The 14,328-nt window shown below is 34.5% G+C and overlaps 1 protein-coding gene across 1 annotated transcript in view; it reads right to left on the bottom strand.

Annotated features, from left to right (window-relative positions):
- Positions 1–2,014: 2,014 nt before the first annotated feature.
- Positions 2,015–14,328, bottom strand: part of LOC131199928 (cell adhesion molecule DSCAM-like) — a 227,213-nt gene continuing 214,899 nt past the window's right edge. The window contains exons 2-4 of the mRNA XM_058186220.1: positions 5,194–5,511; positions 2,150–2,296; positions 2,015–2,052 (exon numbers count right to left, since the gene is read on the bottom strand). Of these exons, the coding sequence (XP_058042203.1) occupies positions 2,015–2,052; positions 2,150–2,296; positions 5,194–5,511 (503 nt within the window). The remainder of the gene's footprint in view (positions 2,053–2,149; positions 2,297–5,193; positions 5,512–14,328) is intronic.

Consider the following 14,328-nt stretch of genomic DNA (forward strand, 5'->3'; position numbering starts at 1 on the left):
GTATCATGGATACCATAAAACTATCTTTTTCCCTGATGGGAATCCTGTATATTTCATTTAATACTTAATTCAAATCACACTGAGTCTGAATTACCATGTGATACCATAAAAAGTGCTCAATCCTGGAGTTCTGAAGTCACACTATTTCTATTCTAGAAATGCTTTCTATCTCAAAGAATATATTCTCTGTATACATTCACTATTTGATGGTTTTTAAATGATAATTATTTATATATAAATAACAATACAACAATCAAATAAAACCAGAATATAAAACAATCATATAAAAACAATCATTATAAAAATAAACACATCCATTATTTAAAAGTTTTTTAAAATCATTAAAAAATGAAACTATAGAAACCACAAAGTGTAACAATATATAGGTATAGAGAGATACACAATCACATATCATCAGTAATAGCTGAGCCACCTTAAAATATTGCTAGTTCCCTGGGAATGCCAATTCTGATGACATAACCAGGTCTTGAGGGATTTCCTGAACATTAACAGGAATGGAGCTAAACTCACTTCATATGAAATATAATATTGTTTATCCAGTTGAAGATCAGGAAAATTTGAAAATATACCACACAAAAGTAAAATCAAATGGATAAAATAGGAACATAACAAGCAGTCTCTATAATAAAAAAACATATACTATTATTGCTGTTAATTACCTATGTATTGTAAATATAAAATCTATTATGTAAAAATATGTACTACCTAAAACAAGATAGTTAACATGTTAAGTAAGTTGAAGTGACAAATAAAAATATATTTTCTGTGACCAGTTATTTTCCACATAGCAACACAGAATCTGGCTACTGAATAATTTAGTATTTTCTAGAAGATGGTTCACATAAAAATTGTTTGCTCTTCCTGAAAATTTACATGCTATGAATAGAATATAAGGAGAAATAATATTTATGTAGAATTTACATGTGAAATAGTTTATATCTTGTCACCACACGGGCAGAGATAATAGTATAAATAAAGACATCTGACTTATGCAGAAGAAATTAATTGAAATATGTATGCAAGTATTTCCACATATTATTTGTGAATGCAGCCAAAGTAAAATGCCACTCACTTACAAACCTTATTTAAATAAAAGCAATTCATAAAATGGAATAGTATTCCAATTTTTTTTCTTATATTGATTTTCTAAAAATATGAAACAAAAATCACAGCCTTAAAAAGAAGAGAGTGACATTGGTATCCCAAACCTACCTAAAATTGAATCCAAGAGAAGACACAGTGAACTGCTTCATCCTAACTCTGACATGGAATACCATTATTAAATTTTACCACTTAAATAGAAGATATAGTGTCCTTTTTTGTGTGCACTTACACAAGAATGGGAACTGTTTGTTGTAATATAGAGCATGTTTGGGTACTTTAAGACTACAGGTAATAATGATAGTTTATTGATTGATTAGTGTTACAACCATGTAAAATATATCAAACAAAAATAAAATATAGGACAAGTTGGAAAAAAATAGGTAAAAGGAAAATACAGTAATAAAATATAAATGCAGTAAATACAAAGAAACAGCATTCAGGTAAATACATCACCTTTACAAGATACCCCAATTTTTTTGATATAATGGGTTTATAGAAATTTATAGCTAATGGAAAGAACTGCATCACCATTTTAATCATGAGCAAAAGGCCATTTCTATATTTCCCACTTTAGAAATACGAAAAAAGAGCTGCTTGTCATACATCAAAAAGACCAAACAAAGAAATGTATTTAATAGTTGCATCTGCACTATGACAAAGCAACATTTCAGAAACAGTTGACTGTTTCCATCTCATCTATAACTGTTTAGATAGGCATTGATCACAAAATGGAAAAAAGTGATAAAAAGGTTGGCATCAGAAAATGGAGAAAATTGTATTTTAGCTGTTTCTTAAAACACAACCCTTTTTTGCAAAAATAAAATAAAATGCTATGGTAGAAGCATACCTATTATATATTTTAAAGAACTCACAGGAACTCTTGGCCACTTCACCAAGTATCGAATGCCAAACCTGAACGCACGGATGCTTTAATGACATGCATGAATTAGAGTAGAAAGCAAAGTCAACTGAAAAGAAAGATATATAGGAAAAAGGAGAAGCTGAACTAAAAGACTTTTCCTACCTGAGACAAGTGAGACTGTGTCTTTCTCCCATGAGACAACAGTGATGTAGGCCTCCACAGAGGAGGGGATAATGCACTTGAAGACCGCTACATTGCCTCTCATGGCTTTCTGGTCCTCCACACGGACTGTATATGGTTCCCGTAAAACTAAAGCAGAGAACGGGAAGGAAGCCGAGTCACACAAATAGATAAAGAGTACAGAAGATGCATAATCTGAGCTAAGAAATCACAAACAAAACACACATTGTGTCCACCTGAAAATAACTGAAAAGAAAAAGAAACAAAGTAAGATCCTTTTGTTTTTCCAAAGCCTTCCAGGCAAATTTGTCCAAGTCAAAAAATTAACAATGGAGTCATATTCCATTATAGTTCTCTTCTAATGGACCTTATAACGTTAGGTGAAGAAAAATTGACAGATGAATTAAGATGGAACCACAGTAAAATTGAAGGTACTGTTGTTTTAAAAAAAGAGTTTGCCAGTTTTTTTATCTTAAAAGTAGTACATTGAAAAATGGTGTGTCCAATTAACCAATAAAATATTCAATTTTTTCCTCACATAGTTATTCAGGGGTCCATTTTATTCATTTTTATGCTTTTTGCTCCATGAGAGACATCTTTTAGAGTTTGTGGGTTGGACCCGATACCTAGTTGATGACACTTAGATTTAGTTTTATTTTTAATTCACAGGAAGAATTCTATGATGTTCTGGAAAATCCTGACTAAATGCCTAGAAACAGTAATAAAATGGTGCTAGTCAGGAACTGACATTACCTGGGCCGCGGTGTGGCTCAGGCTGTAAGATAGCCTGTTATTAAAACACAGCTGCCTGCAATTACTGCAGGTTCTAGTCCCACCAGGCCCAAGGTTGACTCAGCCTTCCATCCTTTATAAGGTAGGTAAAATGAGGACCCAGATTGTTGGGGGGTCAATAAGTTGACTTTGTAAATATACAAATAGAATGAGACTATTGCCTTACACACTGTAAGCCGCCCTGAGTCTTCGGAGAAGGGCGGGATATAAATGTAAACAAAAAAAAAATTTGAAATGGATATGGAGAATTGGTGGTCAAACTCTGAAAAGTATTAAGCAGAACCTATTGTTTATTAGGCAAACTGTGTGATCCTGGTGAATCTATGTTGAACACCTCAGTTCCTTACTATCTTTGAAAGGTGTCAGATACCCGCATACAGACAGTTCCAGCTTGTTTAAGTAAATTATGTTACTCTGTTCAAACATCATATCCCCAACCTTCATGATGAAGATTAACAAAAATTGACATCTGAATTCTTATAAAACAATATAGACTACCCATATTTTATTACTAAAGCAAGGCTGTTAAATGGGTTTCAGATTGTAGCATAGTTGTCCCTATAGATTTGTTTTAGTGAGTAAGAACAGATGAAGCAAAAGAAAAAGCTGTTAACAAAAATGAAACTATGATAATTATTATTGTGGAAAGTCAACCACAGACCCCAGTATAAACATATTACTGGCATATTGGGACTCTGAATTCTTTCAACATAAAGCTAACCAGTTTTATTTAGTTTCCTTTTTGATTATTAAATATTATTTAGATCTGGAAATAAATACAGAACTGACTTATTATTCCATCTATAAACAGAAGGAAAATATGTAATCCTGTACCATTTTAGAATGCAGATGGAAAATACATGCGCTAAAAACAATGTTGCATATCTCCCGACCTTTTGTTTAGATTTTCACTTTTTATATATTTTATACCTACCATGATTCATATATTTACTTTTTATACATTATATGGCTCTTAGAAGCCATTCCCTTTATAATCTCATTTTTATATCTTTATACCTTTTTATACTAATAACTTTTTTAACTTTTTACTTTATCTATTATATTTTTATGCTTCTTCCTAATGAACGCACCCATCCTTTATGACCACAATAAAATTGATCTGCCACATATCTGCTGCACATCAACTAATCTGTTTGATTCAGTAATGCAGTCCCTATTAATATTCTAAAGTAATGAAGTATCATAGAGTTGCAATTCCTTAATTTCTGAAAATTCAGATTAACTCAGTTATTTTTACGGCTCATTTTTTTCTCCTATCCTCTTATCTATTAAATAGATTTAAATTCCATCAAATGAAGTTCCTATTCAGTAATTTAAAGTATTTAAAGAATGCCATGCAGTAGATAACACTATAATTATTATATACTGAAGCCTTAAAACCAGTTAAAATAGATATTAGATGCATAGCTGCTTCACTTCTTTCTTGCTATTGTATAGCTGATATAGTTGGTTCAAAGAAGATACCACAGAACCCAAACTAAATAATTAATTCATGTACCCCAGCTTTCCAGATTTTGCATATAAAATACTTTAGTAGTAATGATAGCTACTTCCTTAGATAATATATGAACTATCTTTAACTAATTATTTAGTAAAGTTATTATTAAGATCCCCATCGTGATTATTGCTAGGTCCACCCACTGTGCTGATGGCCTAAACACATGCACATGTGTATTACTTCCTTTGCATAGAACAGAATTAACAGTGAGGCAATGCATCAGGAAAAGGTCAAAAACACCCTCCCAGTTCTGCTTCATATTAAATAATGAATTTCTGACTACGTGTGCTCTCTCAGTGTTATTCTAATCTTTTCAGGTTCTTATTTGATACTTTTCTCTCTATCTTCTAAATCCTTCTTTGAAACTCATATCATTTTTTTCTGAAAGTATCCTGTTTTGTTTAATCAGTTCTTCAACTCCCATCTAACTTCTCCTACTTAATCCACAATACTGCTGATCAACTCCTGACCCCATTCCCAAATTTCTATATGAGTGATCTCTCTTAGATATTTTTGAACAAGAATTGATCCATTTCTTTAGGCTGTAATGTTGTCTACTATAAGTTTCTGGTGCTGAAGTTTCTTCAGCTCCTATAATCATCCAAACATTCTATCTAGTTGTTGTAAGAGTCAAATACACCTGAAAGTCACTAATTTCAAGTCATGCTGTAAATCAGGCCTTTGAAAAACTTTTAATAATATTTGAGAAACTTACCGGCCTTAATATGAACATCCTGACTTCTGATTTTCCCTGAAGGATTTTCAGCTGTGCAATAGTAAGTGTTATCATGGATTAAGTTATTAAAGCTTGAAGGAGGGAAAGGGAAAATTTGGAGAGTGCCATTAGGGTGGACGTGGCGGATCCCTGGGACATCGTAGATCTCCTCGCCCGTTGCTAGGTACCATCTGAGCGTCACAGGGGGGATTCCTGCTGCTGGACAGGGTACCAATGTCCCTGTGGTGCTAGCAAACACTACCTCTTGCAAAGATGCATTGACAAAATATAAGCTGGCATGTAGATCTTCACCAAAAACTGCAAGATAGAAATAGAAATTCAAAAAATTACCATTATGATCATCTTGTCTTTTTTAGTACCTAAACTTTATATTATAAACTTTATATTTATTTTTATTTATTTATCATATATAAGAACCACCCATCTCCCTTACAAAGGGAATTGAGGCAGTGTACAACAAAATCAATGGAAGTAAAGTAGAGATTTATTTGGGGGAATTGCAAATTACAAATAAATCATGATATCTAGTAAAAGAGATTACAGAAGATTATGCATTTTCTTGTTCAAATTCCTTGGCAAAACATTATAAATTAATCTAATTAACTCAGAAATGATTAAAAATTCCAAATCAGAGAAGCAAAGTATAGGATAAACAGACACAGTAGCATCTTTATTGGATAAAGCAAATTTTATTTCTATTTCAGCAGTTTTATTAAAATAGTATAAAAAGTATAATTAAAATTTTATTTTTAAAAAAAATCTAAGAGTATAATTTTTACCTATGCATTTCTGCCAAAATTTATCAAATTTTTTAACTTACTTATGCTTCACCATTTGGATTATTAATAATCTTGGCAAAACTACTCAAAAACCTCTTCTTGATATACTTAGTAACAGTTCAGTACTCTGGACAGAGGGTAAACTCTGTCACCATTCTCTGCCAGAACTAAACTACATTTGTTCCAGAACTTCCACCCATGCTTTTCCTTATCCTTATCACTTATTCATGTAGTTTTATGCTGCAACATCTACAACTCACACTCTTTTCTTTCCGGCCAATAACTATTCATCTTCCTTCCTATTTACAATATCCATTAAACATTCAAAATGTACAGAGCTCCCTCCCATTCTGAAAGAATGACTTTTTTAAATGACCACATTTAGGTAATGCATGCCAACATGCTTCATCACGTGAAACCCCCCCCCCCTTCACTCCCATGCACTGGAGAGAGCTTGAAGATAAGCATTCTTTGCTGGGGTTCTTTCTTGTGGAATTTAGGAATGAGAGCAGTTTCCCTATTCTTGATATTTTAGACATCATTAAAGACCTGGTTGTTCATAATGCTCTGAGGCAGGGGTCTCCAACCTTGTCAACTTTAAGACTTGTGGACTTCAACTCCCAGAGTTCCTCAGCCAGCTTTGCTGAACTTTGCTGAACTTTGCTGGACTTCAACTCTGGGAGTTGAAGTCCACAAATCTTAAAGTGGCCAACGTTGGAGACCCCTGCTTTAGTTTACTTTAGCCCACTTAGCCAAAGTCAATTGTTTCCTCTGTCTTGTTTTTATTTCTCTCCATTCTGTATGTTGCATAGGCAACAACCATCATTGTGAATTTAGTCAGTGTCAACTGACTTTCTTCCATAATGCATAATTATCAAGGACCCTTAAGGCTGGCATTTTGAGGAAAAGAAGCCTGCATCTGTAGAAAACTGTACTTGATCCCTCATTTTGAGTACTGTAACCATGTGGGCCAGTAAACTTGTATACACAACATTTTGTGAGCCCATATGTGGTAAGCCTAATGGAGCAGCTCTCTGCCGGAGGGCCTCCAGCTGTTGCAACAGCAACTACAAGAATTCCCAGAAGCTACAGTCCCAACACATCCCAATGACTGCAAGTTTGGAAAGACTAGATAATTTTTCTCTACCACTTCATGTCGAACACTTGCAAACTGCAGTTCTTGCCTTGGGGCAGCAAGATTGGTTGCACATTTTAAATTTCCAGTTTAAGCCAGAAATAAACATCTTCTCTTTCATTTTTGGGTAAAACTTTTATAACTTTGCTTAAGCAAAGTTTTTTAAAAATTAACTAGTTGTACTATTAATTCCTTAATGTTTATTACCTTTTAACCTTTTCAATTTTATTCTCTTTTTGGATGTATAGTTGTAATTCTCCTTTTGCATGATTTAAATTTAGTTTAGTTCTTTACCAAACTTCTTTAAAAGGCTAATATATATATATTAGTATATATCTACATACCAATGTATTTATTTATTTTATACATAACACTATATGTTCATATTCATGTTAAGCAACACACACACAGAGAGAGTATATACAGTATCTCCCCTTCTCACCCTTATAGGTGGACTATGTCTTCCTCAATCTCAGGTCCCCTATCAGAGGCCTGTGAGTTTCAGGGTTCTGCACAGTATCTTAGTGGTTCATAGGACTGCACTTTTTTGGATAGAGAGCTCTGACATTGTTCCTGTGATCTGTTGGAGCCACTCTCCCAACTTAAAGTCACAGACCTGAATGCTCCTATCACCACTGGGAGCACTTTGGCCTTTACTTTCCACATTCTCTTCTATTCCTCCTTCAGGCCCTGTTACTTCTCCAGTTCCTCATAGTCTTTCTTTGTAAGGTTGCTATAACTTGGCATGACTGGATGGATGGATGGATGGATGGATGGATGGATGGATGAATGGATAGATAGATAGATAGATAGATAGATAGGTATCACACCACTGTGTTTTGGACTTTCACTACTACCACAATGACTAGTTGATTGGCTGGTATCTGTCTGTCTATTTAGTCATGGAAATCTCACAGGATCTTAGCCCTTTTGTTTTCCACAACCTTCTGTGGGATCTGTCATTTAGATTTAGGAGGTCTAGATATGTTATGTATAGATATTTCTATACACAGTGCCAGCTGCTTGGTTGTGCCATTGAGTGAATCCTGCCATGCATCATGAGTAGCTCGATAGCATAGTGGTTAGAGCACCATCCTTGATATAATAATTCCTTTCTCATCCTTATGGATGGTTTCTGTCTCCGCCCCCCTTCTATACATATATAAACTTTTTCAGTGTAGGAAGGTATCAAAGGCTGTGCTACTTGAACAGAATACAAAGAAAGTTTAATTTTCTCAAGTGTTAATTTTAAATATAAAATGTAAGAGGGCTTCCTGCTGATAATTTCAGACTTGCTTATGTTCTATTCCCTATTTCCCATAGTTTGTGTCTGCTATGCTTTTAATGTATTGAGCTAAAGACGCATAGAAGGTTTTTTAAGTCAATCAAAATAAAATGATTGAACTACAGAACTATTCTAAAGAGTTCATAAATCAACTGTCAAATTAATAGTAGATCGTTTAAATTAAAAAAGCTGTTAGTAAGCTATTAAAAAGCACAAGGGAATAGGAGTTTGCTTGCATGCATTAGAACAGCTATATATACAGCTTGGAGGCAAACCCCAAGAAAGCCTGAGGCTTCCTTCTGAATATGGAAAAGTAGATGGAACTCAAAAAAAGTCTCCAATGATCAACTGAATTTATAAAATTATTTATTGAACTTCTATGCCTCTTCAAAAAACACAACACTGAAATGCTTAGATGCCCTCTTTTATAAGTAAGGTCAGAAATTCAAAATATATACATAACAAAAAAGGGATAAACAACAAAACAGCAACAGAGATAAATCAAATAATTTTAATTAATGCTCACATTATAAAATGGAGAAGTTTGCAACAGCTCTTCCTCTACGTTCTGTTGGAAAAGGTGCTTGGTTTGGCAGGCGGGGGGGGGGGAGGTAGTGGGGTGGGCATGCTGTTCCAAAGAATGTAGGCAGCAATGAAAAGGCCCATGCTCATGAAATTGGCAACTCCCAATATGAACAGACTGGAAGAGAGCCCCTTCTATGTGATCACAAAGGAAGAAATGATTGGGACAAGGTTGTGCTGAAGTTATCCAAATCCTGAATCATGAAAGGCTTTAAAAGAGACAATTAGCACCTTGAATTGTACCTGGAAACCAGCTTTCGAACGAGAGATGCAATTTTCAAACTAGAGATATTACATTGGAAAGTCCTGGAATAACATACAGTAGCTGCTGAATTCTGGGCTTGCTGGGTGCAAGAAAATTTTAGGCTCGACTAGATAAGCCAAGCCCTGTTGGATTATCATTTCAAAATTATTTCTATACCTAAACGAGAAAACAGAATGACTATAGGTAATCCAAAAAAAAAGAAATGAGAACAGCAATGACTTCTGATTTCCTGTCAGGTTCCACATTGGATTTCCTTGTGGCAAGCTGGTAGGGAACATCAGAAAATTCCCTCCCCTTCCCTTTCCCTCAAATTCCTGTTGGCTTCCCCATTAACTTTGCTTGTGGAAGCCAAACGGAAGGTTGCCAAAAGTGATCATGTGACCTTGGGCCACTGCAGCCATCATAAATGCAAGTTGGCTACTAAATGCTCAGATCACAATCACATGACCACAAGAGTGCTGTGATACTGGAATTTTGAGGACTGCTCATAAATCTCCTGTTTCAGCATTGTCCTAACTTCAAACAGACTGCCCATGCAGAAAGTGAAATCATATAGAAAGACCAAACATAATATTGTATGTGATTTGATTTTCAAGCCTAGACATTCACATTCAACATGTAGAGAAAAGTACCAGATCATGATACAGTGATGGGAAAACTAGAGCTGTGCAAAGCATTTGAAATACATACTTTACAAAACAAATGGCAACATTTCTACTGTGACTGTCAATAAAATAGATAAGTGTGAATATATATACATAGATAACCAGAAATAGCTTTTAAAACAGCTGTGCAGGACCTCTGGTAGATACAGCTGCTTTAATATTTCACCAAAAAAAAGATGTTTTGTGAAACACTTCTTCCCATTGTTTTGCACAATCCTTAGGTCAAAAAGTAAAAACCTTCTTGAAATAAGATAATAATAATCAGTACAGGAATAAGGCTTGGAATAGAATACATATGGCTAAGCAACATTTTTTTGTGTCTCTTTTACTCCCCCATGGTCTCATGAGTGGGGCTGAAATGAAGAGTAGTTACAAACTGAACAACAAATGATTGGAAGATAATTATTCTCTCCCTGACACATATTTTTTCCTTCCAAAACCATGTTTCCTCTCTCTGAAACAGCAGAAGGGTGGATTGATTTAGTACAGAGGTAACACTGGTTCACACATTATCTACTCTATGCTTCCACTCCAAAGATGGCTTGGAAAACGGACCACTAGTTTTAATTATTGTTTTTGGTCAAATAGATTTTTGCAGTTGCAGTTTCTGGTCCCCTCCTCCCCAAGACTTGTTATAGTCCCAAATTATGGAGGTGGTAGGGAGTATTCCTGGAAGAGATGACAGAAGAGTCAAGAGTGTATCCCAGCAGCATCACCCAAGGCAAGAGATTTGTCTCATCTAAAGCAGGAGTGTCAAACTGGTGGCCTGTGGGCCAGATGCACCATGCACAGGCCACGCCCATCCTGGCTCTGCAAAGGCAAAAAACATCACGATATATATAAATAGAGTTTAACACCCATGATCTAAAGCAAACTGGCACCTATATTGTGCAGCAATGACGTAGAAAGATGCTGGAAGTGGGTGATTGCCTTAGTAACAACAGCAAAAGGTATCATGTAATTATAATGTATGGGACAAGGCAGACATAAACCACTCTTGTATTTTACCTGGAAAACCATACCGATACACAAAATAAAGTGACTGACAATACAGTGCCAAATGATAGGCTGTTCAGCTTGGATGTCCCTCATGCCACAGAGGAAGAGTGACAATATTTAAAAATACTAATAGTTTTATGATGTGGCTACATTAAAGACTTTAGGATGTCTAGTTTCTCAAGTTACTACAGTATGTGAAGAAAGAAAATCTGAAGTTACAAACACAGAATTGCAATGGGAACATAGAACGTAAGAAGCCTGAACATGGGAAAATTCATAATGGAGAAAGATGAGTCTGATCTACTAAACATTGATATTTTAGGCACCAGTTAACTAAAATGGACTAGAATTAGACACTTTCAGATCACACTGTTTACTACATGAACATTGACATGAAAAAGAAAGAACAAACGATTATAGTCAGAAACACATAGCAGAGAGAGAATATAACCAAATAATAAAATAAGATTTATCCAAATTTATGATCAAGTCATTCCTGCAAAAGAAAAGGATTAAGATTAGCCATAGTTGGGGTCTGACTGTGGACTGAGGATTACAAATCTCACACATGCAAGTTCCATATCAAGCTAAAGCTAAAGCAGAAGAAAGCCAACCCAGTTTCCACAATATGATCTTCAGCATATACCTATCAATTTCAAGGACCACATCAGCAATTGTTTTGAGATCCTGAATCTCGTTGATGAAGAAACAGAGGAACTATAGAATGAAATCAAAGAATTTATTAAGGACGAATGTGAAAAACAGAAGAAAGCAAGTTTCTCAATGTTCTTACACAAAACCTATACAGTGAACAGGGTGCCACTGCATTGGACATAATGAAACAGATGATTCCAGATTGTCATAGGAATGAGACAAGTTTATATACTCTCATCCTATTTGTTTCACCTATATATCAATATATATTGAGAGACACTGAAATAATGGTTTTAAAAAGAGGAAGAGACTTGTAGTAATAAAAGTCTGGAGGTACCATGGAAAATAAGGCCACTGTCAAATATTAACAAAAGCCAACTAATAAATACAGCAACTATCCTCAAAAGTGATAATGAAGAAGTTGAAATGATGGATAACTTTTTGCCTTTGATCAACTATTGACAATAATGAAGCCAGCAATTAAGAAATTTGCTGCAAATTATCACTTAGATAGCATTCAGCAAGACGGTACTCAGATCCATCTATATCTAGAATTGTTCAGCAATGGTTTTCCTGTGATGTATGGAAGAGAAAGTTGGACTTAGAGGAAGTATAAAATGATACTTAGGGTTTTGAATTTTGCTATTGGAAAAGAAAAGAAACAAATAGATGATAAAAACAAATCAATCCAGACACAAATGATCAGGCTCAAAAGACTAATTTTTTAATACATTACTGTACATGAAGATCCAGCTCTCTCAAGAAATCTATAGTGCTGAGAAAGGTAAAAAGAAATACAACAATGATTAACACCAAAGTAAATGGACTCAATTATGCCTGGAATGCACTACCAGACTCCGTGGTCTCATCCCAAAATCTCCAAAATTTGCCTACCGTCCCTGTCCTAATGTTCCCTTTAGTTATATTCATTTTATGCATTCAATTCATGCTAATACTTATATATATTATTTAATATTTATTTAGAATAAATAAATAAATAAATAAATAAATAAATAAATAAATAAATAAATAAATAAATAAATAAATAAATAAGTAATGCATAGTTGGGGGACAGGTCATCTTTAAGAAGGAAACATATGAGATGAATTTAAACAAATCAGAAATTGTGGTATATATACCAGTAATATACATATTTTCACTATCCTTCTGCATTGTCCAATTATAATTCAAATTATTCATAATCAAAATCAGTCAGTCATAAAAATATTATATGCACTGAGCCATGGCTTTAATGGAAGAGAAATGTTTTCAGCTGAGATCAGAGCTGGTTATAATAAATCAGTTCATTTTGTTTCACATAAACATAAGAATAGTTCAAAATAGAAACTAACATGTAATTATGAGAGTTGCATAATTTAAAAGAGAAAACTGATGGCATAATATGAATAAGAAAAATGCAGACCTAAAAGCAATTGTGAGTCTGTGAAAATTATTTAGTTTGCTGGGCTATTCCAGATTCAGGAAAAATAAAGGTATTCAAACTACTACTTTGAAAACAGAACTATTAGTTTGCTCTATTGAATAACAAGTATAAGGAATAGCTAAGAAAATATTTGTTATAACCAAAAATCTCTTTGAAGAATAGGCTATTCCATTAAATCAATTGTTTATTATTATATTCTAGTTTTCATCTGTCCGAACAATTAACATTTATCTTTACTTGTTGAAAGTGCAATGTTTACATATTTTAAGGAAGGAAAAAAAACCTGCTCATAGAACAATATGAGTTCCTGTATTCCCTATCAAACTTTTTTGGTTACTGAATTCCAAAGCCTGTCAAAAATACACATCATATACAAACTGCAGTGATTGGGTTTATCCAACATATTAAGCCCAAACTAAACAAAATTCATTAGGGTTTAGTGCAATATATGAACTTATTGCCAAAATAAATGTAGGTGACAGCACATGGAAAAAATCCTGAAGTAAATGAAGACATTAAAATGGCACTTAAATGAAAAACAAAATATACTTTCAATATTCCCATTATGTTGACTACTAAACATATCTACTAATCAGATCTGAAGTGCTCACAAAAAATTCTCAATGTTCAAATTAAAGATACCTTGAGTCATAAATAAACATCAACTACTATATACAGATGAAACTCAAAAAATTAAAATATTGTGCAAACGTTCAATATTCTAGGCTCAAAGTGTCCCACTCTAATCAGTTAATTAAGCCATAACACCTGCAAAGGGTTCCTGAGCCTTTAAATGGTCTCCCAGTCTGGTTCAGTAGGAATCACAATCATGGGAAAAACTGTTGACCTGACAGTTGTGCAGAAAACCGACACCCTCCATAAGGAGGGAAAGCCTCAAAAGGTAATTGCAAAAGAAGTTGGATGTTCCCAAAGTGCGTTATCAAAGCACATTAATAGAAAGTCATGTGGAAGGGGAAAGTGTGGAAGAAAAAGGTGCACAAGCAGCAGGGATGACTGCAGCCTGGAGAGGATTGTCAGGAAAAGGCCATTCAAAAGTGTTGGGGACTTTCACAAGGAGTGGACTGAGGCTGGAGCCAGTGCATCAAGAGCCACCACACACAGACGGCTCCTGGACATGGGCTTCAAATATCGTATTCCTCTTGTCAAGCCGTTCCTGAACAACAAACAACATCAGAAGCATCTTACCTGGGCTAAAGAAAAAAAGAACTGGTCTGTTGCTCAGTGGTCCAAAGTCCACTTTTCTGATGAGAGCAACTTTTGCATTTCATTTGGAAACCAAGGACCC

This window comes from Ahaetulla prasina, chromosome 5, assembly GCF_028640845.1.
Source record: "Ahaetulla prasina isolate Xishuangbanna chromosome 5, ASM2864084v1, whole genome shotgun sequence".
Classification (NCBI taxonomy): domain Eukaryota; kingdom Metazoa; phylum Chordata; class Lepidosauria; order Squamata; family Colubridae; genus Ahaetulla; species Ahaetulla prasina.